The sequence below is a fragment of the Salmo salar genome, chromosome 17, assembly GCF_965601325.2.
Source record: "Salmo salar chromosome 17, fSalSal1, whole genome shotgun sequence".
NCBI lineage: Eukaryota > Metazoa > Chordata > Actinopteri > Salmoniformes > Salmonidae > Salmo > Salmo salar.
Window position 1 is genome coordinate 80,371,878 of NC_138307.1, and position 27,744 is coordinate 80,399,621.

At 44.6% G+C, this 27,744-nt stretch overlaps 1 protein-coding gene across 1 annotated transcript in view; it reads left to right on the top strand.

Annotated features, from left to right (window-relative positions):
* LOC106594365 (leucine-rich repeat-containing G-protein coupled receptor 5) overlaps positions 1–27,070 on the top strand; it is a gene marked incomplete at its 5' end in the record, with an annotated part of 67,816 nt that extends 40,746 nt beyond the window's left edge. The window contains 9 exons of the mRNA XM_082963351.1: positions 106–174; positions 1,270–1,341; positions 1,790–1,855; positions 1,961–2,032; positions 10,270–10,341; positions 10,920–11,045; positions 20,045–20,181; positions 20,378–20,455; positions 20,855–27,070. Coding sequence (XP_082819477.1) covers positions 106–174; positions 1,270–1,341; positions 1,790–1,855; positions 1,961–2,032; positions 10,270–10,341; positions 10,920–11,045; positions 20,045–20,181; positions 20,378–20,455; positions 20,855–21,930 — 1,768 coding nt within the window. The remainder of the gene's footprint in view (positions 1–105; positions 175–1,269; positions 1,342–1,789; positions 1,856–1,960; positions 2,033–10,269; positions 10,342–10,919; positions 11,046–20,044; positions 20,182–20,377; positions 20,456–20,854) is intronic.
* Positions 27,071–27,744: the final 674 nt, after the last annotated feature.

Consider the following 27,744-nt stretch of genomic DNA (forward strand, 5'->3'; position numbering starts at 1 on the left):
CTGTGTCTCTCTCTGTGTCTCTCTCTGCCCCCCCTCTCTCTTTCCCCTCCCTCTCTCTCTTTCTGTCTGCCCCACCTCTCTTTCTCTCTTGTCCTTTGTATCCAGATCTCTGAATGGAGCAGCAGAAATCACAGAGTTCCCAGACCTCACTGGCACCAAGAGTCTTGAGAGCCTGTAAGTCCAGCGAGCAATGCTAACACCCAACCATTCAGACCCAATGCTAACACCCAACCATTCAGACACAATGCTAACACCCAACCGTTCAGACTCAATGCTAACACCCAAACATTCAGACCCAATGCTAACACCCAACCATTCAGACTCAATGCTAACACCCAAACATTCAGACCCAATGCTAACACCCAAACATTCAGACCCAATGCTAACACCCAACCATTCAGACCCAATGCTAACACCCAACCATTCAGACCCAATGCTAACACCCAACCATTCAGACCCAATGCTAACACCCAACCATTCAGACCCAATGCTAACACCCAACCATTCAGACCCAATGCTAACACCCAACCATTCAGACCCAATGCTAACACGCAACCATTCAGACCCAATGCTAACACCCAACCATTCAGACCCAATGCTAACACCCAACCATTCAGACCCAATGCTAACACCCAACCATTCAGACTCAATGCTAACACCCAACCATTCAGACCCAGACCCTTCTTTACTGTTCTAACCCAATGTCAGGTAAATATTTTCCCACAGAAAACGAGTTTAAGAGCTCACATATACTAATAAATGTGCCCTGGTTTTGCCAGCAATCACGTCACTACCCACCACTGTGTGTGACCTGCTACCCAACCAAATAATTTCATAGAATTTTTCATATTTGAAAATGTACTGTTTGCTGTTATAACCTACCTGACTCCCAGCTCATTTGCTGTCTTAACCAGCATGTAACCTGCAATCAGGAACATGCTGGTCTTCCCAGGATTTAAACCTAAAGCCCCAAAATACAAGTGTTTTTTATCAATAATGATTATTATTTTATCCAATGTTGATGTTCAGTGCAGAGTTGTCATTTACGTTGAGACGTGTTGGTTTTCATAGTGTTGGTGTTGGGTTTTTGAATGAATAAGTGTTTCTTAGTTCTACTAGTGTGATTATACCATGACACATATCAGGGCTTTATTATACACATAAACAAACTGCCCTGTGGAATGTCTGCACATTCAGTGAATGAATCTATTCACAAGGCTCTTACACAGATCCAGGGATAATATCATGTGACCTTTGAACTCTGTGTAGGACCATCACTGGAGCTCGCATCACATCCCTACCCACCACTGTGTGTGACCAGCTACCCAACCTGCAAGTGCTGTGAGTCCCTATTTTTCACCAATCAATCAATCAATCAATCAATCAATCATCTATTTTTTGTATATATATTTTTTTATTTAACCTTTACTTTAACTAGGCAAGTCAGTTAAGAACAAATTCTTATTTTACAATGACGGCCTAGGAACAGTGGGTTAACTGCCTTGTTCAGGGGCAGAATGACAGATTTTTACCTTGTCAGCTCAGGGATTTGATCTAGCAACCTTTCGGTTACTGACCCAACGCTCTAACCACTAGGCTACCTGCCCTAGTTTATCAAAAACTGCTTTACAATAACCTGGCATAGACTCCCAAAGAGCATCATGCCCTCTGTCAACATTTCCCCATGTTTAAATCAGATGTATAACAGTGACATATTTGAAAGGACATGTAGTAAAGTATAATGGTAGTGTAGGTTACAGTGGATCTCCTTTCTGTCCCCCTCACACAGAGATCTGTCCTACAACATGATCCAGTCTCTGCCAAGCTTCAGAGGATGTGAGAAGATTCAGAAAATGTGAGTATCTTGGCAACCAGAGAAGCCTTATAAAACGATATGAGCCGTGGCTTTACAATAAAAACTGTTTAAATTGGGTTTTTATTTTATTTTATTTTTTTATAGTGATCTGCACCACAATGAAATTGAAGAGCTGCAAGCAGACACATTCCAGGGACTGACTTCCCTACGGTCTCTGTGAGTACACTGGTCTGGGTGTGTGCGTGTGCGTGTGTGTGTGTATGTGTGCGTGCTTATGACCTCACATTCCCATTATATTCAGATTACTTCATGTTCATATTTTGTATCGGGTTTTCACTCCAATATGCCTCAAATGTTTGTTTTCTCAATTCAGAAAGTGATGAATGTGGTGAATTCCAGGGAGGGTGGTTCTCCACACTGTTGCAATGAGAGAATGTAGCGAGTATTGTGACCGGCATGTCAGGACCATGGCCTGTTTTCACTAGCACCCTATTCCCTAGTGCACTAGTTTGGGGCCTGGACCACTCTGACACACTACATAGGGATTAGGGTGCCATTTGGTATGTCAGGATGAGAAGTGTTGTCCATATTTCATGTGAGTGGCCGTTCTGTTCAACAGAAGGTATTGTTTACTTCCTGTGTGAAAGAGAAGCCTCTGACAAATACAGTCTGGCAGTACCCTGTGGGGGGGGGTGGGTGTGTGTGGTGTGTGTGTGTGTGTGTGTGTGTGTGTGTGTGTGTGTGTGTGTGTGTGTGTGTGTGTGTGTGTGTGTGTTTAAAGCTGAGCCGTCAGACAAACAAACACTCCTCTCCTCCTGTTTACGTTTCCTGCATCTTGTTTCCATCCCGTCGCCACCTTCCTTCACCCCGTCATATCGTGGGTGGCCTTGTCCTTGACATTCCTACTCAAAACTGGACACCCTCCCCTCACCCCTCTCCCCACCCCCCACGCACCCCAACCCCCCTCCGCTACCCTCAGGCCACTACTTCTAATGAGATGCCTGTTTGGCCCTTCATAGTAGTGTAGAATCATGAGAAAGAAATGTCCTTTCTCTGTCCAAAACGTTCACTGACTCTCTCTCGTTCTCAGAGCCACCAAGTGAGAGATTGAATTAGTTTAGTTTGGCTGCCAGCCTGCGAGTGGAGTTGTCAGGTTTCACCAGAATCATCACTTGCATATCAAATGACTCCCTATTCCATTTTATAGTGCACTAATAACCCATAGACCTCTGGTCAAATGTAGTGCACTATGTAGGGAATAGGGTGCCATTTGGGAAATAGACATTATTACCATGTTATTCTGTTAGCCTGTTAGCTGAATGGGGGAAATAGACATTATTACCATGTTATTCTGTTAGCCGGTTAGCTGAATGGGGGAAATAGACATTATTACCATGTTATTCTGTTAGCTGAATGGGGGAATATACATTATTACCATGTTATTCTGTTAGCTAAATGGGGGAAATAGACATTATTACCATGTTATTCTGTTAGCCTGTTAGCTGAATGGGGGAAATAGACATTATTACCATGTTATTCTGTTAGCTGAATGGGGGAAATAAACATTATTACCATGTTATTCTGTTAGCTGAATGGGGGAAATAGACATTATTACCATGTTATTCTGTTAGCCTGTTAGCTGAATGGGGAAATAGACATTATTACCATGTTATTCTGTTAGCTGAATGGGGGAAATAGACATTATTATCATGTTATTCTGTTAGCCTGTTAGCTGAATGGGGAAATAGACATTATTACCATGTTATTCTGTTAGCCTGTTAGCTGAATGGGGGAAATAGACATTATTACCATGTTATTCTGTTAGCTGAATGGGGGAAATAGACATTATTACCATGTTATTCTGTTAGCCTGTTAGCAGAATGGGGGAAATAGACATTATTACCATGTTATTCTGTTAGCCTGTTAGCTGAATGGGGGAAATAGACATTATTACCATGTTATTCTGTTAGCTGAATGTGGGAATATACATTATTACCATGTTATTCTGTTAGCTGAATGGGGGAAATAGACATTATTACCATGTTATTCTGTTAGCTGAATGGGGGAAATAGACATTATTACCATGTTATTCTGTTAGCCTGTTAGCAGAATGGGGGAAATAGACATTATTACCATGTTATTCTGTTAGCCGGTTAGCTGAATGGGGGAAATAGACATTATTACCATGTTATTCTGTTAGCTGAATGGGGAAATAGACATTATTACCATGTTATTCTGTTAGCTGAATGGGGGAAATAGACATTATTACCATGTTATTCTGTTAGCCTGTTAGCAGAATGGGGGAAATAGACATTATTACCATGTTGTTCTGTTAGCCTGTTAGCTGAATGGGGGAAATAGACATTATTACCATGCTATTCTGTTAGCTGAATGGGGGAAATAGACATTATTACCATGTTATTCTGTTAGCTGAATGGGGGAAATAGACATTATTACCATGTTATTCTGTTAGCCTGTTAGCTGAATGGGGGAAATAGACATTATTACCATGTTATTCTGTTAGCTGAATGGGGGAAATAGACATTATTACCATGTTATTCTGTTAGCCTGTTAGCTGAATGGGGAAATAGACATTATTACCATGTTATTCTGTTAGCTGAATGGGGGAAATAGACATTATTATCATGTTATTCTGTTAGCCTGTTAGCTGAATGGGGAAATAGACATTACTACCATGTTATTCTGTTAGCCTGTTAGCTGAATGGGGGAAATAGACATTATTACCATGTTATTCTGTTAGCCTGTTAGCAGAATGGGGGAAATAGACATTATTACCATGTTATTCTGTTAGCCGGTTAGCTGAATGGGGGAAATAGACATTATTACCATGTTATTCTGTTAGCTGAATGGGGAAATAGACATTATTACCATGTTATTCTGTTAGCTGAATGGGGGAAATAGACATTATTACCATGTTATTCTGTTAGCTGAATGGGGGAAATAGACAGTATTACCATGTTATTCTGTTAGCCTGTTAGCAGAATGGGGGAAATAGACATTATTACCATGTTATTCTGTTAGCTGAATGGGGAAATAGACATTATTACCATGTTATTCTGTTACCTGAATGGGGGAAATAGACATTATTACCATGTTATTCTGTTAGCTGAATGGGGGAAATAAACATTATTACCATGTTATTCTGTTAGCTGAATGGGGGAAATAGACATTATTACCATGTTATTCTGTTAGCCTGTTAGCAGAATGGGGGAAATAGACATTATTACCATGTTATTCTGTTAGCCTGTTAGCTGAATGGGGGAAATATACATTATTACCATGTTATTCTGTTAGCTGAATGGGGAAATAGACATTATTACCATGTTATTCTGTTAGCTGAATGGGGGAAATAGACATTATTACCATGTTATTCTGTTAGCTGAATGGGGGAAATAGACATTATTACCATGTTATTCTGTTAGCCTGTTAGCAGAATGGGGGAAATAGACATTATTACCATGTTATTCTGTTAGCCTGTTAGCTGAATGGGGGAAATATACATTATTACCATGTTATTATGTTAGCTGAATGGGGAAATAGACATTATTACCATGTTATTCTGTTAGCTGAATGGGGGAAATAGACATTATTACCATGTTATTCTGTTAGCCTGTTAGCTGAATGGGGGAAATAGACATTATTACCATGTTATTCTGTTAGCCTGTTAGCTGAATGGGGAAATAGACATTATTACCATGTTATTCTGTTAGCTGAATGGGGGAAATAAACATTATTACCATGTTATTCTGTTAGCTGAATGGGGGAAATAGACATTATTACCATGTTATTCTGTTAGCCTGTTAGCTGAATGGGGAAATAGACATTATTACCATGTTATTCTGTTAGCTGAATGGGGGAAATAGACATTATTACCATGTTATTCTGTTAGCCTGTTAGCAGAATGGGGGAAATAGACATTATTACCATGTTATTCTGTTAGCCTGTTAGCTGAATGGGGGAAATAGACATTATTACCATGTTATTCTGTTAGCTGAATGGGGGAAATAAACATTATTACCATGTTATTCTGTTAGCTGAATGGGGGAAATAGACATTATTACCATGTTATTCTGTTAGCCTGTTAGCTGAATGGGGAAATAGACATTATTACCATGTTATTCTGTTAGCCTGTTAGCAGAATGGGGGAAATAGACATTATTACCATGTTATTCTATTAGCCTGTTAGCTGAATGGGGGAAATAGACATTATTACCATGTTATTCTGTTAGCTGAATGGGGAAATAGACATTATTACCATGTTATTCTGTTAGCTGAATGGGGGAAATATACATTATTACCATGTTATTCTGTTAGCCTGTTAGCAGAATGGGGGAAATAGACATTATTACCATGTTATTCTGTTAGCCTGTTAGCTGAATGGGGAAATAGACATTATTACCATGTTATTCTGTTAGCCTGTTAGCAGAATGGGGAAACAGGGAAAGGTAATGACAGAAGGATGAGGCATGGCTCATTTGATAGAAGCCTTGGTTGCATTACATGCAGCCGTACACAAGGCTTTCAGGGTAGAACCAATTGAAGAGGCTATTTGCTGATTGCTCAGCCCCCACCCCCGCCATCCGTCCTCCATCCCTCTGGACAACTATCCCACAGTGCACACGCACTGATCGAAGCGTGCCCTCTGTAAACACTTCCAAATTACCTCAGCGAGGCAACGAGAGATTTTAATTGGCTGCTGCCTCCTTGGACACGTCCAGGGTAGGATGTGAGGAAGTATTGGCTCTTGAACCGACAGACATACAGACGGACGGACGGACGGACAACAGACACACGGATGGACTGCATGGATGGACGCTCACACACACGGACGCTCCCACACAGTGACACACATGGCCGTGGGTCCAGCCCCCCTTCTCCTCCCCTTCCCTCCGCCTCCCATCGCCTCACTAAGGTGCTCTCTCCACTGTGAGTTGACCCTGGGTGAGTCCACAACAGGCATGCTGTCATAGTTGGCCTCCCGACGTAAGAGAGAGAGAGAGAGAGAGAGAGAGAGAGAGAGAGAGAGAGAGAGAGAGAGAGAGAGAGAGAGAGAGAGAGAGAGAGAGATCCTGGCTCGGTTCCGTCTCAGTGTGCAAAGCCTCAAGGAGCAGATCGGGTTACCAGGCAGAGTGGACATGAAAAGTGCACGTTACGTTGTTGCCAGGATTCCCAGGTCTCTCGGCCCTCTCTTAAGGTAGCACAGAGGACCAGCTGCAACCAGCTGCATCATCAAACAGTCACAAGTCATGTCTTTCTAAAAATCCCTTCTCTGCTGAGTCGCTGTGGTCTTTCAGGAAATGGCAGGGGATTTTATGTGTGTGTGCTCAAGACGTGGCTGCAGGGCTGCAGTCCAACTGACTTTACGGGCCTGTTTAAACCCCTGGCTCCCTCTGAGTGACGAAAGGGGTCAGAAACAGCCAATTAAGCAAATCTGTGTTGAATAAGGCTTCTACACATCCAATCAGCCTAGAGCGAGAGAGAGGAGAGATCTGGACTCTGGAGACCCCTTTCCTGTCACCATTCCTTCACCCCCAACCTCTCCAGTCCCAGTCCCTTTCTAGGTAATGATCCCAAATACCCAGGATGACAGTATAACCAGGAACAACGGCCCGCTGTTACAAGAGATCTCCTGATATAAGAGCACGATGTTGTGTTATGTTATGAGCACACACAGGAAGCCTCTCTGATAGGTTCTCTAGACCCTCCCCCCCCCCCCAGATTTGATGATTTGAATCAGCTGTGTAGTGCTAGGGCAAAAACCAAAAGGTGCACCCAGGGGGCCCCAGGACCCAGTTTGGGAAACCCTGCTCTATAGGACCTTACTTATCCTCACTCAAACAACATGTGGACCACAAACAACTAGTAGTTGGCTGTCTGGATCATACAGGTCTCCCTCAGGTCTCCCTCAGGTCTCATACAGGTCTCATACAGGTCTCATACAGGTCTCCCTCAGGTCTCCCTCAGGTCTCATACAGGTCTCATACAGGTCTCCCTCAGGTCTCCCTCAGGTCTCATACAGGTCTCATACAGGTCTCCCTCAGGTCTCATACAGGTCTCATACAGGTCTCATACAGGTCTCATACAGGTCTCATACAGGTCTCCCTCAGGTCTCATACAGGTCTCATACAGGTCTCATACAGGTCTCCCTCAGGTCTCATACAGGTCTCATACAGGTCTCATACAGGTCTCATACAGGTCTCCCTCAGGTCTCATACAGGTCTCATACAGGTCTCCTTCAGGTCTCATACAGGTCTCCCTCAGGTCTCCCACAGGTCTCCCTCAGGTCTCCCTCTGGTCTCCCACAGGTCTCCCTCAGGTCTCCCTCTGGTCTCCCTCAGGTCTCCCACAGGTCTCCCTCAGATCTCATACAGGTCTCCCTCAGGTCTCTCTCAGGTCTCAAACAGGTCTCGTGCAGGTCTCCCTCAGATCTCATACAGGTCTCCCTCAGGTCTCATACAGGTCTCTCTCAGGTCTCCCTCAGGTCTCCTTCACGTCTCTCTCAGGTCTCCCTCGGGTCTCTCTCAGGTCTCCCTCAGGTCTCCCACAGGTCTCTCTCAGGTCTCATACAGGTCTCATACAGGTCTCTCTCAAGTCTCCCTCAGGTCTCCTTCACGTCTCTCTCAGGTCTCCCTCGGGTCTCTCTCAGGTCTCCCTCAGGTCTCTTTTTGTGTACATCCATATTTCCCTGATTTTGTCAGTTATTATATTGGTATGTATGGGACAAACACTGACAAGTGTTTTCTATTTTCTGCAGAGAGACAATCCCTAGACAGATATAGTCAGGGGCCAAGCTCAGCAAGCTGTAGATCAAAACCATTGTCCAAAGATTAAATCACATAGTTTACATGGAAGATAATATATCTATTTTGTCTTTTTCTCATGGCTCAGTGAAAGTTTGAAATTGTGAACAGCAATTCCCCAAGTTCCATCCCCTCTTGGATACACAGTTACTTTGAACTATGACCCCTCTTGGACATACAGTTTGAACTAAGGTCCTCTTGGACATACAGTTTGAACTATGACCCCTCTTGGACATACAGTTTGAACTATGGCCCCTCTTGGACATACAGTTTGAACTAAAGGTTCTCTCTTGGACATACAGTTTGAACTATGGCCCCTCTTGGACATACAGTTTGAACTAAGGTTCTCTCTTGGACATACAGTTTGAACTAAAGGTTCTCTCTTGGACATACAGTTTGAACTAAGGTCCTCTTGGACATACAGTTTGAACTAAGGTCCCCTCTTGGACATACAGTTTGAACTAAAGGTTCTCTCTTGGACATACAGTTTGAACTAAGGTCCTCTTGGACATACAGTTTGAACTAAAGGTTCTCTCTTGGACATACAGTTTGAACTAAAGGTTCTCTCTTGGACATACAGTTTGAACTAAAGGTTCTCTCTTGGACATACAGTTTGAACTAAGGTCCTCTTGGACATACAGTTTGAACTAAGGTCCCCTCTTGGACATACAGTTTGAACTAAAGGTTCTCTCTTGGACATACAGTTTGAACTAAAGGTTCTCTCTTGGACATACAGTTTGAACTAAAGATTCTCTCTTGGACATACAGTTTGATCTAAGGTCCCCTCTTGGACATACAGTTTGAACTAAGGTCCTCTTGAACATACAGTTTGAACTAAAGGTTCTCTCTTGGACATACAGTTTGATCTAAGGCCCCCTCTTGGACAAACAGTTTGAACTAAAGGTTCTCTCTTGGACATACAGTTTGATCTAAAGGTTCTCTCTTGGACATACAGTTTGAACTAAAGGTTCTCTCTTGGACATACAGTTTGAACTAAAGGTTCTCTCTTGGACATACAGTTTGATCTAAAGGTTCTCTCTTGGACATACAGTTTGAACTAAAGGTTCTCTCTTGGACATACAGTTTGAACTAAAGGTTCTCTCTTGGACATACAGTTTGAACTAAAGGTTCTCTCTTGGACATACAGTTTGAACTAAGGTTCTCTCTTGGACATACAGTTTGAACTATGGGTCCACTTGGACATACAGTTTGATCTAAGGTCCCCTCTTGGACAAACAGTTTGAACTATGGCCCCTCGTTGTTTTCCTGTCTGCTTGTGTTAGTTATATCTTTTGTGTTTTCACTGAACTCATCTCATCTAGTTAAACAATATGAATACCTTCTTCTATTCTCCTCTCAAATGCCAAAACGACGACAATACATATGCGAATCAACTTAACCTTAAAAGTGCCTGCTTCGGCAATATGGGATTGATATGGCACATGTCTGGTATAATCTGTTAGGGAAGGAGGAGGAAGGAACGGAATGAATTCTTGGTGCAGCAGAGCATGGGACTGAAGGAGATCTCTCAGCTTGTAAATCCAACCATCGGAGGTGCAGCAGGATTAGTAGAGCTGAAGGAAACATCTGAACTGAAGGAAACTCTCTGTTTTTTCTGCTTCCTCTGAACAGTGACCTGGCTTGGAACAAGCTGTCCTCTCTGAACCCGCTCTCCTTCTCCAGTCTGCCTGCCCTCATCAAACTGTGAGTCCTCCACTGTTTTATTCATTCACCAAGCAGAGTTCAAGTCAATCGGCAGTGGATTATGTGTCCATTAAATCAAGTTATATTGCATCAAAAACTCGTATGTTTTGCTCGATTAATGATTGCTAGATTGCTATTGCTATTGCTTAGTTATCAGGTGGTAGATGATATGTGTTTCTCATACTCTCTCTCTCCCTCTCTCTCTCTCTCTCCTCTCCTCTCTCTCTCTCTCTCTCTCTCTCTCCCCCCCTCTCTCTCTCCTCTCTCTCTCTCTCTCTCTCTCTCTCTCTCTCTCTCTGTCTCTCTCCTCTCTCTCTCCCCCCTCTCTCTCTGTCTCTCTCTCCTCTCTCCTCTCTCTCTCTCTCTCCCCTCTCTCTCTCTCTCTCTCTCTCTCTCTCTCTCTCTCTCTCTCCTCTCTCCCCTCTCTCTCTCTCTCTCTCTCTCTCCCCTCCCTCTCTCTCTCTCTCTCCCTCCCTCCCCTCTCTCTCTCCTCTCTCTCTCTCTCCCTCCCTCCCTCCCTCCCTCCCTCCCTCCCTCCCTCCCTCCCTCTTCCTCCCCCTCCCTTCTCTCTCCCCCAGTGATCTAACTTCTAACCGGTTGTCCTATCTGCCTGTATCTGGGCTCCATGGACTCACACACCTCAAACTAGCTGGCAACGAGGACCTGCAGGAGCTACTGCCTGCTGAGAGCCTCCCCAAACTGAGGTACCTGTAGTAATGCTCGGGATGGTGGTAAGGGTGCTGGTGGTGGTAGAGGTGCTTTTGGTGATGCTGGTGGTGGTAGTGGTGGTGGAATCCATAACATAGACTGACCAGGTCTTTCCATGACATAGACTGACCAGGTAAATCCAGGTGAAAGCTAGGATCCCTTATTGATGTCACTTCAATCAGTGTAGATGAAGAGAAGAGACAGGTTAAAGAAGGATTTTGAAGCCTTGAGACAAATGAGACATGGATTGTGTATGTGTGTCATTCAGAGGGAGAAGGGGCAAGACAAAATATTTAAGTGCCTTTGAACAGGGTATGGTAGTAGGTGCCAGGAGCACAAGAGTTGTGTCAAGAACTGCAACGCTGCTGGGTTTTCGCGCTCAACAGTTTACCGTGTGTATCAAGAATGGTCCACCACTCAAAGGACATCCAGACAACTTGACACAACTGTGGGAAACATTGGAGTCAACATGGGCCAGCATCCCTGTGGAATGCTTTTGACACCTTGTAGAGTCCATTCTCTGACAAATCGAGGCTGTTCTGAGGACAATAGGGGGTTCAACTCAATATTAGGAAGGTGTTCTTAATGTTTTGTCCACTCAGTGTATGCTGATTGCATTGCCACCAAAACGTAATTGCGGACTCTCTCTCTCACGCCTCTCTCTCTCAGATCTTTCTCTCACGTCTCACTCTCTCTCACGTCTCTCTCTTACGTCTCTCTCTCTCTCTCTCTGACGTCTCTCTCTCTCACGCCTCTCTCTATCACGTCTCTCTCTCTCTCTCTCTGACATCTCTCTCTCTCTCACGCCTCTCTCTCTCAGATCTTTCTCTCACGTCTCACTCTCTCTCACGTCTCTCTCTTACGTCTCTCTCTCTCTCTGACATCTCTCTCTCTCTCACGCCTTTCCGTCTCACGTCTCTCTCTCTCACGTCTCTCTCTCTAACGCCTCTCTGTCTCACGTCTCTCTCTCTCTCTGACATCTCTCTCTCTCACGCCTTTCCGTCTCACGTCTCTCTCTCTCACGTCTCTCTCTCTCACGTCTCTCTGTCTCACGTCTCTCTCTCTCACGTCTCTCTCTCTCACGTCTCTCTGTCTCACGTCTCTCTCTCTCACGCCTCTCTGTCTCACGTCTCTCTCTCTCACGTCTCTCTCACGTCTCTCGCGTCTCTCTCTCAGATCTCTCGCTCTCTCACGTCTCTCTCTCTCACGTCTCTCTCTCTCACGCCTCTCTGTCTCACGTCTCTCTCTCTCACGTCTCTCTCACGTCTCTCGCGTCTCTCTCTCTCTCTGATGTCTCTCTCTCTCTCATGTCTCTCTTGCTCACGTCTCTCTCTCACGTCTCTCTCTCTCATGTCTCTCTTGCTCACGTCTCTCTCTCACGTCTCTCTCTCTCACGTCTCTTTCTCTCATGTCTCTCTCTCTCATGTCTCTCTCTCTCACGTCTCTCTCTCTCTCTCTCTGACGTCTCTCTCTCTCACGCCTCTCTCTATCACGTCTCTCTCTCTCTCTGATGTCTCTCTCTCTCTCACGCCTCTCTCTCTCACGTCTCTCTCTCTCATGTCTCTCTCTCTCACGTCTCTCTCTCTCACGTCTCTCCCATAGATCATCTATTGCCTCAGCGAAGAACAGGGCTCTGATGATATTTAACTCAAAAGATGCCCAATGATTGAACAGAGCAGTAGCTGGGTTTATCTGTCTGGATCAAGTGCCATTCTGTAATTTTGGCTAATATGCTGTGGTATTGTGATGGTATCAAGTATCGTAAAATCTAAACCTGGTATCGCGATCGAAGTCAAAATTCTGGTATTGTGACATCACTAGGTGGTGGTGGAGATGGTGGGGAAAATGATGATGATGATGATGATGAGGAGGAGTTGGAGGAGGTGGAGGGGAGGAGGAAGAGGAGGAAGAGGAGGAGGAGGAGGTGGTGGAGGGGGAAGAAGAGGAGGATGAGGTGGAGGAAGAGTAGGAGGAGGTGGTGGAGGAGGTGGAGGAGGAGGTGGGGGGAGGTGGGGGAGGGGGAGGTGGAGGAGGAGGAGGTGGTGGAATAGGTGGTAGAGATGGAGGGGGAGGAGGGGGAGGTGGAGGAGGTGGTGGTGGAGGAGGAGGTGTAGGAAGAGGAAGAGGAGGAGGAGGAGGAGGAAGGGGAGGAGGATATCTTCTTTCCCCATCCTGTCCTTATTTTTAGTAGACAACCTTTTACCAGTTAATTTCAGTACAAACAGGTTAGATGATGGACTTGCTACAGTACCCTCACTCCCTTCTAGTACATCATGGTAGGGAAGGGAGCAGCACACCAATACACACTCATTCACCATGAAGTAGGGTTCAACATGGACACTCTAAAGCCCATCAGAGTGGGTCATATTTCTTACCAAGGACCAACCATTAAAACATGATTTACCCAGGCCACTTGAAGGACCAACCAACAAAACATGATTTACCCAGGCCACTTGAAGGACCAACCATTAAAACATGATTTACCCAGGCCAATTGAAGGACCAACCATTAAAACATGATTTACCCAGGCCATAGATACAGTTGAAGGATCAACCAATAAAACATGATTTACCCAGGCCATAGATACAGTTGAAGGATCAACCAATAAAACATAATTTACCCAGGCCATAGTTACAGTTGAAGGACCAACCATTAAAACATGATTTACCCAGGCCATAGTTACAGTTGAAGGATCAACCAATAAAACATGATTTACCCAGGCCATAGTTACAGTTGAAGGACCAACCAATAAAACATAATTTACCCAGGCCATAGATACAGTTGAAGGACCAACCATTAAAACATGATTTACCCAGGCCATAGTTACAGTTGAAGGATCAACCATTAAAACATGATTTACCCAGGCCATAGTTACAGTTGAAGGATCAACCAATAAAACATGATTTACCCAGGCCATAGATACAGTTGAAGGATCAACCAATAAAACATGATTTACCCAGGCCATAGATACAGTTGAAGGATCAACCATTAAAACATGATTTACCCAGGCCATAGATACAGTTGAAGGATCAACCATTAAAACATGATTTACCCAGGCCATAGTTACAGTTGAAGGATCAACCATTAAAACATGATTTACCCAGGCCATAGTTACAGTTGAAGGATCAACCAATAAAACATGATTTACCCAGGCCATAGTTACAGTTGAAGAATCAACCATTAAAACATGATTTACCCAGGCCATAGATACAGTTGAAGGATCAACCAATAAAACATGATTTACCCAGGCCATAGTTACAGTTGAAGGACCAACCAATAAAACATGATTTACCCAGGCCATAGTTACAGTTGAAGGACCAACCAATAAAACATGATTTACCCAGGCCATAGATACAGTTGAAGGATCAACCAATAAAACATGATTTACCCAGGCCATAGTTACAGTTGAAGGATCAACCAATAAAACATGATTTACCCAGGCCATAGTTACAGTTGAAGGATCAACCATTAAAACATGATTTACCCAGGCCATAGTTACAGTTGAAGGATCAACCATTAAAACATGATTTACCCAGGCCATAGTTACAGTTGAAGGATCAACCAATAAAACATGATTTACCCAGGCCATAGTTACAGTTGAAGGATCAACCAATAAAACATGATTTACCCAGGCCATAGTTACAGTTGAAGGATCAACCAATAAAACATGATTTACCCAGGCCATAGATACAGTTGAAGGATCAACCAATAAAACATGATTTACCCAGGCCATAGATACAGTTGAAGGATCAACCAATAAAACATGATTTACCCAGGCCATAGTTACAGTTGAAGGATCAACCAATAAAACATGATTTACCCAGGCCATAGATACAGTTGAAGGATCAACCAATAAAACATGATTTACCCAGGCCATAGATACAGTTGAAGGATCAACCAATAAAACATGATTTACCCAGGCCATAGGAACTCCTAGACTTAAATATTCGTATGATGTCATACACCACTGCAATTTCAATTCTGGATAAACAGTTGGTACTTAATAAACAGTTGGTACTTAATAAACACTTGGTACTTAATAAACAGTTAGTACTTAATAAACAGTTGGTACTTAATAAACAGTTGGTGCTTAATAAACAGTTGGTACTTAATAAACAGTTGGTACTTAATAAACAGTTGGTACTTAATAAACAGTTGGTGCTTAATAAACAGTTGGTACTTAATAAACAGTTGGTACTTAATAAACAGTTAGTACTTAATAAACAGTTGGTACTTAATAAACAGTTGGTGCTTAATAAACAGTTGGTACTTAATAAACAGTTGGTCCTTAATAAACAGTTGGTGCTTAATAAACAGTTGGTACTTAATAAACAGTTGGTACTTAATAAACCGTTCGTACTTAATAAACAGTTGGTACTTAATAAACAGTTGGTGCTTAATAAACAGTTGGTGCTTAATAAACAGTTGGTACTTAATAAACAGTTGGTACTTAATAAACAGTTGGTGCTTAATAAACAGTTGGTGCTTAATAAACAGTTGGTACTTAATAAACAGTTGGTACTTAATAAACAGTTGGTACTTAATAAACAGTTGGTGCTTAATAAACAGTTGGTGCTTAATAAACCGTTGGTACTTAATAAACCGTTGGTGCTTAATAAACAGTTGGTGCTTAATAAACAGTTGGTGCTTAATAAACAGTTGGTACTTAATAAACAGTTGGTGCTTAATAAACAGTTGGTACTTAATAAACAGTTTGTACTTAATAAACAGTTGGTGCTTAATAAACAGTTGGTACTTAATAAACAGGTAAGCATGGTGGTAGCATTGTGTTTAGTCTCTTCTGTCTGTCTGTAGAGTGATGGAGCTGCCCTATGCCTTACGTGTTGTGTTGTGTTGACTGACTCTCTCTCTCTATCTCTCTCTACTGTTCTCTCTCTCTCTCTCTCTCTCTATCTCTCTCTACTGTTCTCTCTCTATCTCTCTCTACTATTCTCTCTGTCTCTCTATCTCTCTCTACTGTTCTCTCTCTCTCTCTATCTCTCTCTACTGTTCTCTCTCTCTCTATCTCTCTCTACTGTTCTCTCTCTCTCTCTCTCCCTGTTCTCTCTCTCTCTCTCTCTCTCTCTCTCTCTCTGCTGTTCTCTCTCTCTCTCTCTCTCTCTCTCTCCTGTTCTCTCTCTCTCTTTCTCTCTCTCCTGTTCACTATCCTGTTCTCTCTCTCTCTCTCTCTCCTTTTCTTTCTCCTCTCCTCTCCTTGCTCTCTCTCTCTACCCTGTTCTCTCTCTCTATCTCTCTCTACTGTTCTCTCTCTCTCTCTCTCTCTCTACTGTTCTCTCTCTCTCTCCTGTTCTCTCTCTCTTTCTCTCTCTCCTGTTCACTATCCTGTTCTCTCTCTCTCTCTCTCTCCTTTTCTTTCTCCTCTCCTCTCCTTGCTCTCTCTCTCTCCTGTTCTCTCTCTCTTTCTCTCAGTTTCAATTTACCGTAATTTCCGGACTATTAAGCGCACCTGAATATAAGCCACTGAATTTTAAAAAATATATTATTTTGAACATAAATAAGCCGCACATGTCTATAAGCCGCAGGTGCCTACCGGTACATTGAAACAAATGAACTTTACACAGGCTTTAATGAAACACGGCTTGTAACAAAAATAAATAGGCTTTAACGAAACACGGCTTGTAACAATAAATAAATAGGCTTTAACGAAACACGGCTTGTAAATAAATAAATAGGCTTTAACGAAACACGGCTTGTAACAACAAAAAAAATTTGAAAGCGGGAAAAATCCATATATTAGCCGCCTCATTGTTTAAGCCGCGAGGTTCAAAGTGTGGGAAAAACTTTGTGGCTTATAGTCCGGAATTTACGGTAAGGGCTATATTGGCATGGGAAACACATGTTAACATTGCCAAAGCAAGTGAAGTAAACAATAAAAAAAAGTGAAATAAACTATTAAAAATTAACAGTGAACATTACACTCACAAAAGTTCAGAAAGAACAAATACTTTTAAAATCTCATTATGGCTATATACCGTGTTGTAATGATGTGCAAATAATTTAAGTACAAAAGGGAAAATAAATCAACTTAAATATAGGTTGTATTCATAATGGTGTTTGTTCTTCACTGGTTGCCCTTTTCTTGTGGCAACAGATCACAAATCTTGCTGCTGTGATGGCACACTGTGGTATTTCACCCAGTAGATATGGGAGTTTATCAAAATTGGGTTTGGTTTCAAATTATTTGTGGATCTGTGTAATCTGAGGGAAATATGTGTCTCTAATATGGTCATACATTTGGCAGGAGGTTAGGAAGTGCAGCTCAGCTTCCACCTCATTTTGTGGGCAGTGTGCACATAGCCTGTCTTCTCTTGAAAGCCAGGTCTGCCTACGGCGTCCTTTCTCAATAGCAAGGCTATGCTCACTGAGTCTGTACATAGTCAAAGCTTTCCTTAAGTTTGGGTCAGTCACAGTGGTCAGGCATACTGCCACTGTGTACTCTCTGTTTAGGGCCAAATAGCATTCTAGTCAGCTCTGTTTTTTTGTTAATTCTTTCCAATGTGTCATCTTTTTGTTTTCTCATGAGTTGGTTGGGTATAATTGTGTTGCTGTCCTGGGGCTCTGTGGAGTGTGTTTGTGTTTGTGAACAGAGCCCCAGGACCAGCTTGCTTTAGGGGACTCTTCTCCAGGTTCACATCTCTGTAGATGATGGCTTTGTTATGGACGGTTTGGGAATCACTGCCTTTTAGGTGGTTGTAGAATTTAATGGCTCTTTTGTGGATTTTGATAATTAGCGGGTATCGGCCTAATTCTGCTCTGCATGCATTATTTGATGTTTTATGTTGTACACTGAGGATTTTTCAGCAGAATTCTCCATGCAGAGTCTCAATTTGGTGTTTGTCCCATTTTGTGAATTCTTGGTTGGTGAGCGGACCCCAGACCTCACAACCGTAAAGGGCAATGGGTTCTATAACTAATTGCAAGTATTTTTATCCAGATCGTAATTGGTATGTCGAATTGTATGTTCCTTTTGATGGCATCGAAGGCCCTTCTTGCCTTGTCTCTCAGATCGTTCACAGCTTTGTGGAAGTTACCTGTGGCGCTGATGTTTAGGTCAAGGTATGTATAGTTTTTTGTGTGCTGTAGGGCAACGGTGTCTAGATGGAATTTGTATTCTTGGTCCTGGCAACTGGACCTTTTTTGGAACACCATTATTTTTCTCTTACTGAGATTTACTGTCACGGCCCAGGTCTGACAGAATCTGTGCAGAAGATCTAGGTGCTTACTGTAGGCCCTCCTTGGTTGGGGACAGAAGCACCAGATCATCAGCAAACAGTAGACATTTGACTTCAGATTCTAGTAGGGCGAGGCCGGGTGCTGCAGACTGTTCTAGTGCCCTCACCAGTTCATTGATATATATGTTGAAGAGGGTGAGGCCGGGTGCTGCAGAATGTTCTAGTGCCCTCACCAGTTCATTGATATATATGTTGTAGAGGGTGCTGCAGAATGTTCTAGTGCCCTCGCCAGTTCATTGATATATATGTTGTAGAGGGTGGGGCTCAAGCTGCATCCCTGTCTCACTCCACGGCCCTGTGGAAAGAAATGGGCGTGTTTTCTGCCAATTTTAACCACACACTTGTTTGTGTACATGGATTTTATAATGTTGTATGTTTTCCCCCAACACCACTTTCCATCCATTTGTATAGCAGGCCCTCATGCCAAATTAGATTCTATGGATTACATTGAGCTGATTTCTGACGTGCTGTTCCTTCTTTTTCCGTAGTGTATTTCTGTATTGTTTTAGTGATTCACCATAATGAAGGCGTAGTCTCAGGTTTTCTGGGTTTCTATGTTTTTGTTTGGACAGGTTTCTCTATTTCTTTCTTAGGTTTTTGCATTCTTCATCAAACCATTGTTGTTCATTTTCAAGGGGTTGTCTGCTTGACATTTTTAGATTTGATATGGAAGCTGAGGTCAAATTAACTGTTTAGGTTTTCTACTCTCAAGTTTACACCTTCACTATTACAGTGAACGTTTTGTCCAGGAAGTTGTCTAAAAGGAATTGAATTTGTTGTTGCCTCATTTGTTTTTGGTAGGTTTCCAAACTACATTCCTTCCATCTATAGCATTTCTTAATGTTACTCAGTTCCTTTGGCTTTGATGCCTCATGATTGAGCATAGCTATGTTCAAGTAGAGTGGGATTTTGCTGTGATCTGATAGGGGTGTCAGTGGGCTGACTGTGAACGCTCTGAGAGACTCTGGGTTGAGGTCTACAGTACTACTGCCAAGAGATGAGCTATAGGTGTACCTACCGTAGGAGTCCCCTCGACTGACTATGTCCATACCCAGTGTCCGACAGAGCTGCAGGAGCTGTGACCCGTTATGTTTGTTATGTAGTTGTGTCTAGGGGGGCATATGGGGGAGGGAATGCTGTCACCTCCAGGTAGGGTGTCAGGTTCTTGTCCAGTTCTGGCATTTTGGTCGCCACAGACTTGTTTATGTCCCTTCGCCTGGAAATGGTTGATCTCCCCCTCCAGGATGGAGAAGCTGTCATTGTTAAAGTATGGGGATTCTATTGGGGGGATATAGGTAGCACACATGAGGACATTTTTCTCTGTTGAGATCATTTCCTTTTGAATTTCAAGCCAGATGTAAAATGTTCCTGTTTTGACAAATTTAATAGAATGAGTTAGGTCTGCTCTATACCAAATTAGCATACCCCCTGAGTCTCTTCCTTGTTTCACACCTGGTAGTTTGGTGGATGGGACTACCAGCTCTCTGTAACCTAGAGGGCAACCAGTTGGTCTATCTCCTCTATACCAGGTTTCTTGTAGGATGACTCTGTCTCTCTGTCTCTCTGTCTCTCTGTCTCTCTCTCTCTCTCTGTCTCTCTGTCTCTCTGTCTCTCTCTCTCTCTCTCTCTCTGTCTCTCTGTCTCTCTCTCTCTCTCTCTCTCTCTCTCTCTCTCTCTCTCTCTCTCTCTCCTCTCTCTCTCTCTCTCTCTCTCTGTCTCTCTGTCTCTCTCTCTCTCTGCAGGGTGATGGAGCTGCCCTATGCCTTCCAGTGTTGTGCCTTCGTCTCCTGTGAGAAACACTCCTCTCCCTGGGACAGAGACAATAACAACAACGGGAAGGACGACTTCGGGAGAAGGGAGGGCATCTTGTCTAACCAAGGTGTGTTCTCAAACAACCTAGATAGTACACTGCACAAAAGTAGTGCCCCATTAAAAGGGAATGGGATACCACTTCAGATCCTTCTTGTAAGGATACATGGTGTGTTGCTAATATGCCCCTGACAGAAACAGTGACTCATTTTCAGTTCCTATGAAACGTGTTGATAACCTGGATATAACCTTTGATTTGATTTAAGAAGACCATGAGGACTTTCTGCTGGACTTTGATGATGAGCCCAAATCCCACCACACTGTCCAGTGTTCCCCTTCACCTGGTAAGGCAACACCCCCCCACCACCCTTCCCCCTAACATGGTTCATACATTGATTGATGTATTGATTGACTGGTTGATTGATTTATTGATTGACTGGTTGATTGATTTATTGACTGACTGGTTGATTGATTTATTGATTGACTGGTTGATTGATTTATTGATTGACTGGTTGATTGATTTATTGATTGACTGGTTGATTGATTGATTTATTGATTGACTGGTTGATTGATTTATTGAGTGACTGGTTGATTGATTTATTGATTGATTTATTGATTGACTGGTTGATTGATTTATTGATTGACTGGTTGATTGATTGATTTATTGATTGACTGGTTGATTGATTTATTGATTGACTGGTTGATTGAGTGACTGGTTGATTGATTGATCTGTCCCTCCTCAGGTCCATTCCGTCCTTGCCACCACCTGTTTGGCAGCTGGTTGATCCGTGTTGGTGTGTGGGTCATTGCTACTCTCTCCCTGGTCTGCAACACACTGGTGATGGTCTCCATCTTTCTCTCCCCGTCCTTCCTGTCCCCTGTGAAGCTGCTGATTGGCCTGCTGGCTCTGGTAAACAGTCTGATGGGGCTGTGGTCTGCCACGCTGGCCACCGTCGATGCCTTGACCTTCGGCAGCTTCGGCCGCTACGGGGCGCGCTGGGAGAGCAGCACGGGCTGCAAGCTGACCGGCTTCGTCTCCATCTTCGCTTCTGAGACCAGTATCTTCTTACTGACGGTGGCCGCTCTGGAGAGGGGGCTGTCGGTACGGAGAGGCAAGGCCGCTGAGGGGAAGACTTCGACGGGCACGCTGAGGCTGGTGGCGGCCTTGTGTTTCCTTCTGGGCCTGGCTATCACCCTGCTCCCCCTGCTGGGGGACTATGGAGTCTCCTCCATCTGTCTTCCCATGCCCTACGAAGAGCCCTCCTCTCTGGGCTTCATGGTGGCACTAGTCCTGGTCAACTCCCTATGTTACCTCATCATGACCGTCACATATGCCCGCCTCTACTGCAGCCTGGAGAAAGGAGAGCCGGACAGCCTGTGGGACTGCTCCATGATCCGTCACGTTGCCTGGCTTCTGTTCACCAACTGTCTCCTGTACTTCCCTGTAGCCTTCCTCTCCTTCTCCTCCCTGCTGAAACTGCCCTCAGTAGGGCCTGAGGTGGTGAAGTCAGTGCTTCTAGTGGTGGTTCCTCTCCCAGCCTGCCTCAACCCTCTACTCTACGTCCTCTTCAACCCTCACTTCAGAGAGGACCTGGGCCTGCTCCACAGAAGGACTCGCGGCGCCCTGCACCTCAGCAGACCCCGCCGACTCAGCCTCGTCTCGCTCAACTCGGAGGACGCCGAGAAACAGTCATGTGACTCCACGCAGGCCCTGGTCACCTTCGGGGTGTCAGAGGAAGAGGAGGAGTCTAGGGGGGCGGGGCAGCAACCCAGCGCCGAGGCACACCACCCTCCGGTTGCCTTCATCCCCTGTCGCTAGGCAGACTAGCGTTCAGGCTTCACTGTTTTTACCCCCAGGGCTGCAGGGCTCTGGGTTCTACCCCCAGTACCCCATGCCCTATATCAACCCCCTACACACAGACAAAGACTGTGTTAGAGCAGTACATGTAGCCAGAGAGGAAGGATGAAGAAACAAGGCCACTGCTACACGGACAGGAACAGGACACAAAATGGCCGCCATGGCTCTCCTCTGAATCAGAACTGTAATATAGAGCTAGATAGACTCCCATTGTCCTGGTATGCATCTCTCTATCTGTCTGAATCAGAACTCTAATATAGAGCTAGATAGACTCCCATTGTCCTGGTATTCATATCTCTCTATGTGTCTGTACAGTACCAGCTATGTGTATACCCTGGCCTGGCAGCTTGATGCTGGACAGAAGCAGAACTGATTATGTTATGAACACAGTTATGATCACCATTACGATCATCATATGTACACCAACACAGTGGCCATGCTCTTTTAATGAAGGTACTTGACTCTATAATATGTAGGCCAGGACGAGGAGGAGGAGGAGGAGGAGGAGGAGGAGGAAGAGAAAATTCCATCGCTTTGCTTTCATTTTATTTCCGTTAGATCTCTAAGATTATACACCTCATTAGAGTTTAAACAGTCTCTCTGACAGTTATACAATTACAAGCTGAGTTTTGTGAGAACAATTTGTAAGGTGTGTGTGCGTGTGTGTGTGTGTGTGTGTGTGGGTGTGGGTGTGTGTGTGCGTGTGTGTCCGTCCGTCCGTGTGTGTGTGTGTGTGTGTGTGTGCGTGTGTGTGTGCGTGTGCGTGTGCGTGTGTGTGTCCGTGTGTGTCCGTGTGTGTGTGCGTGCGTGTGTGTGTGTCCGTGTGTGTGTGTGTGTGTGTGTCCGTGTGTGTGTGTGTGTGTGTGTGTGTGTGTGTGTGTGTGTGTGTGTGTGTGTGTGTGTGTGTGTGTGTGTGTGTGTGTGTGTGTGTGTGTGTGTGTGTGTGTGTGTGTGTGTGTGTGTGTGTGTGTTTGTGTGTGTGTGTGTGTGTGTGTTGGGTCTTGTCGTCTATCGATACTTGGTGTTAAAAGTGTGGTGACCTTGTGAGATTACACCAGCTAAGACTGCCATGTCACAACATTCTCCTTCAGCAACAACGGCACCAATGCCATTTGGTCACATATGCCACACTGTGTGTGTTTACACTGTGTGTGTGTGTGTGTGTGTGTGTGTGTGTGTGTGTGTGTGTGTGTGTGTGTGTGTGTCTGTGTGTGTGTGTGTGTGTGTGTGTGTGTGTGTGTGTGTGTGTGTGTGTGTGTGTGTGTGTGTGTGTGTGTGTGTGTGTGTGTGTGTGATTGCATTAACGTGCCCTTTCATTTGTGTACACTTACTGTGACAATCTGTTTTCCTTTGTAGAATATGCCAGTTTGTTTTAAAGTAAGGTTTGGTATGTATACGTATTTGACCATAATATTTGACCCCCTATTTCCGTACCTCTATTTTCCCAGTCCACCTCTCTGTCTTCAGTCCCTTGTTGATCTCAAGATACTGCTGTAGCTCGCAGAGAAAAAAACAAGTAATTTCTAATCTCTATCCATGGTCAAAATGTATATTTAGTGGGTTGGTGCTTTTAGACTGTTTTATCGATGCACCATTACAGCCCGTTTAGAGTGATGACAACATAGTATAATACATCTTCAGTTGTGTTTATCATTTAACTACGTCAATCACCAGCATGCATCACTCTCCTCCATTACCTAGTGACTAGAGCACGTACCGGCATATTTCCTCAACCCAACCTTGACAGAGGGCAGAGGGGAGGAGGGGAGAGAGGAGAGGAGAGAAAGAGAGGGAGAGCGAGAGGAGAGAAAGAGAGAGGAGAGGAGATGAGATGAGGGAGAGAGAGGAGAGGAGAGAAAGAGAGGGAGAGCGAGAGTAGAGAAAGAGAGAGGAGAGGAGATGAGATGAGGGAGAGAGAGGAGAGGAGAGGAGAGAAAGAGAGGGAGAGAGAGAGAGAGAGAGAGAGAGGAGGATTCTTATTCATGTGTTTTAGAGGTCAGAATGAAAACCTGTGGTAATGATGTGTATTGCTCCCCCACTGCGCTGGGGCAGGACAGAGACATCTTGTGTTGTGCCTCTTTGTTCTTTGGCCAGGCATAGCGGCAGCATAGCAGCAGCAGGGTGTTAACCTGGATAGAGGTATCAAGTGGCCAAGTCCCCGGCTTCCAGGACTGAACCCTTTCCAAGGAGCTGGATCGCTCGTGAAATGAAATATCACCGGGACGAGGGTCAGGTCAGAGCGGCCCGCGTTCTGGTTCACCCCTCTCCTCCGTTCCTCTTTCTGTTGTCTTCTTCTTCTTACTTCCTCTGCTTTTTGGTAGACGCAACCGACTACTAATGCCAAACATCAGCGGCCTCTCCAGACAAATACTTGGATCTGAGGTTAGCGAGGATTAAAAGCCCTCTGAGGCGATTCCTGAGGTATCTTCAGAGCTCAGCTCCAGGCTGTCGACCTCTCTTTTCCTCATCCCGTCTTTCTTCTTCTCTCCAGGAGAATGACCTCATGTCTGGTCCACTGTCCAGCTCTATTTCCTCTCTTCATCCTCTCTCCCTCTCTTCATCCTCTCTCCCTCTCCTCATCCTCTCTCCCTCTCTTCATCCTCTCTCCCTCTCCTCATCCTCTCTCCCTCTCCTCATCCTCGCTCCCTCTCTTCATCCTCTCTCCCTCTCTTCATCCTCTCTCCCTCTCTTCATCCTCTCTCCCTCTCCTCATCCTCTCTCCCTCTCCTCATCCTCGCTCCCTCTCTTCATCCTCTCTCCCTCTCTTCATCCTCTCTCCCTCTCTTCATCCTCTCTCCCTCTCCTCATCCTCTCTCCCTCTCCTCATCCTCTCTCCCTCTCTTCATCCTCTCTCCCTCTCTTCATCCTCTCTCCCTCTCCTCATCCTCTCTCCCTCTCCTCATCCTCTCTCCCTCTCTTCATCCTCTCTCCCTCTCCTCATCCTCGCTCCCTCTCTTCATCCTCTCTCCCTCTCCTCATCCTCTCTCCCTCTCCTCATCCTCTCTCCCTCTCTTCATCCTCTCTCCCTCTCCTCATCCTCGCTCCCTCTCTTCATCCTCTCTCCCTCTCTTCATCCTCTCTCCCTCTCTTCATCCTCTCTCCCTCTCCTCATCCTCTCTCCCTCTCCTCATCCTCTCTCCCTCTCTTCATCCTCTCTCCCTCTCTTCATCCTCTCTCCCTCTCTTCATCCTCTCTCCCTCTCCTCATCCTCTCTCCCTCTCCTCATCCTCTCTCCCTCTCTTCATCCTCTATCCTCTCTCCCTCTCTTCATCCTCTCTCCCTCTCTTCATCCTCTCTCCCTCTCTTCATCCTCTCTCCCTCTCCTCATCCTCTCTCCCTCTCCTCATCCTCTCTCCCTCTCTTCATCCTCTCTCCCTCTCCTCATCCGCTCTCCCTCTCCTCATCCGCTCTCCCTCTCCTCATCCTCTCTCCCTCTCCTCATCCTCTCTCCCTCTCCTCATCCGCTCTCCCTCTCCTCATCCTCTCTCCCTCTCCTCATCCGCTCTCCCTCTCCTCATCCTCTCTCCCTCTCCTCATCCTCTCTCCCTCTCTTCATCCTCTCTCCCTCTCCTCATCCGCTCTCCCTCTCCTCATCCTCTCTCCCTCTCCTCCTCTCCTGCCTTGCTGGTCACAGGTCATATCTACCTTTATATCAGAGCAGGAGAACACCTCAGAGCTCTCCAGCACTTAGAACGAGGAAAATTAGGGACTTTTATTGCTGGTTCAATGTAGCAACCTCGTGAAACAACCGCAAAGTCTTGACATTGCCCCTCCTTTGTCCTTGTGTGGATGAATTAAGGAGGTAGATGTCATTACTTATAAAGCAAATTGCTCTTGGAAACCTAAAAATGTAATCAACCATCTTTGCCATTCTTCAATGTTCCTGAAAACTCTGCTGCTCATGGTCTGTGAGTTAGTTTTCTGCCCCTCTGCTGTCTGTCTGTCTGTCTGTCTGTCTGTCTGTCTGTCTGTCTGTCTGTCTGTCTGTCTGTCTGTCTGTCTGTCTGTCTGTCTGTCTGTCTGTCTGTCTGTCTGTCTGTCTGTCTGTCTGTCTGTCTGTCTGTCTGTCTGTCTGTGAGTTAGTTTTCTGCCCCTCTTCTCTCTCTCTCTCTCTCTCTCTCTCTCTCTCTCTCTCTCTCTCTCTCTCTCTCTCTCTCTCTCTCTCTCTCTCTCTCTCTCTCTCAACAAAACACAAACTCACTGTAATGAACCTGCCTGTGGCCATTCGTCCATGTGACATGCTGAAGACAGAGAGCAGAGAAAGCGAGACATCCTTGTCTCAGGGCCTTTCCTAGGTGTTTGACATGGTTAAAAAGAGAGGTGGGTAGGCTGAATCTGGGTTGTGTTCATTAGGGCACACCGTAGCAAACATTTTAAAAACGTTCTGCAACAGAGGTGGATGGGCTGAATCTGGGTTGTTCATTAGGCCATAAAGTAGCCAAATGTTTCTGTTACAAACTACCAGATACTGGGGTAGCTGTATGAATCCACTGTCAAATGTGACACATTGTCTTTCTTTTCTTCTTCTTGTTTTTTTCTCTCTCTCCATCGTTACCCAGATTCAGAATTTGGAGGCAAAAGCAATTTTTTTATTATCTTGAGCTCTTAAAATACCAGAATTGTATAAAAAAAATATAGATGAGTATTTATACCAAAAGTATATTTTGTAAAGTAAAGGGTCCCTGAGGAGGAGGTCTGATGGAGGCCTGGCGCATGCTCTGCAGATTGTAGGTAGTAGGCCTAGTTAGCCAGGTTTAGCTAGCCTAGCGTCCCGTTGGTTAGCCAGGTTCCGCTAGCCTAGCGTCCCGTTGGTTAGCCAGGTTTAGCTAGCCTAGCATCCCGTTGGCTAGCCAGGTTTAGCTAGCCTAGCGTCCTGTTGGCTAGCCAGGTTTAGCTAGCCTAGCGTCCCGTTGGCTAGCCAGGTTTAGCTAGCCTAGTGTCCTGTTGGTTAGCCAGGTTTAGCTAGCCTAGCGTCCCGTTGGCTAGAGGCTGTGTGTACATTACATTCATAGGGCCAGTGAATAGAATGCATATTTTGTTTTTATATCAGAGTGTTAAATCCGTGTAATATGTAATAAACAACTTTACCAAATGAGCGTAATCTGTGAGTGGTGTTTGTTATTCCTAAAAGGAGATTGATGGTGGGACGATTTAGAGGTAATAAACGTTGTGTGGAACAGAACAGAAAGAAAACACTTTGTGAACTTTTTCGTAAACATGTCAAGATCCACAAGGAAATATGACTTATAACTTAGTGATTTATTAAAATAATGGATTTGAGCACAATTATGTCATTATTCCGTCAGCGCCGGGGTGGGTGGGTGGCACACCAGGCATGTTGAGACGAAAAATAAAGTTATTTCAGGCTCTGCATCAATCATGACTCATGTATCCTTCTATTATCCTTGTTTTCATATGGCTGTGTAATTAAATGAACTTAACGTTGTATATCTGAGAAATAAATCATGTTTGATGTTATTTTATATGCAATCACACAACAGGACTTATTGTTCATAAAATCCTGCTGATTGCCCATGTAAAGGGTACAGAAAACTCATGCTGATTGCCCATGTAAAGGGTACAGTAAAATCCTGCTGATTGCCCATGTAAAGGGTACAGAAAACTCATGCTGATTGCCCATGTAAAGGGTACAGTAAAATCCTGCTGATTGCCCATGTAAAGGGTACAGTAAAATCCTGCTGATTGCCCATGTAAAGGGTACAGAAAACTCATGCTGATTGCCCATGTAAAGGGTACAGAAAACTCATGCTGATT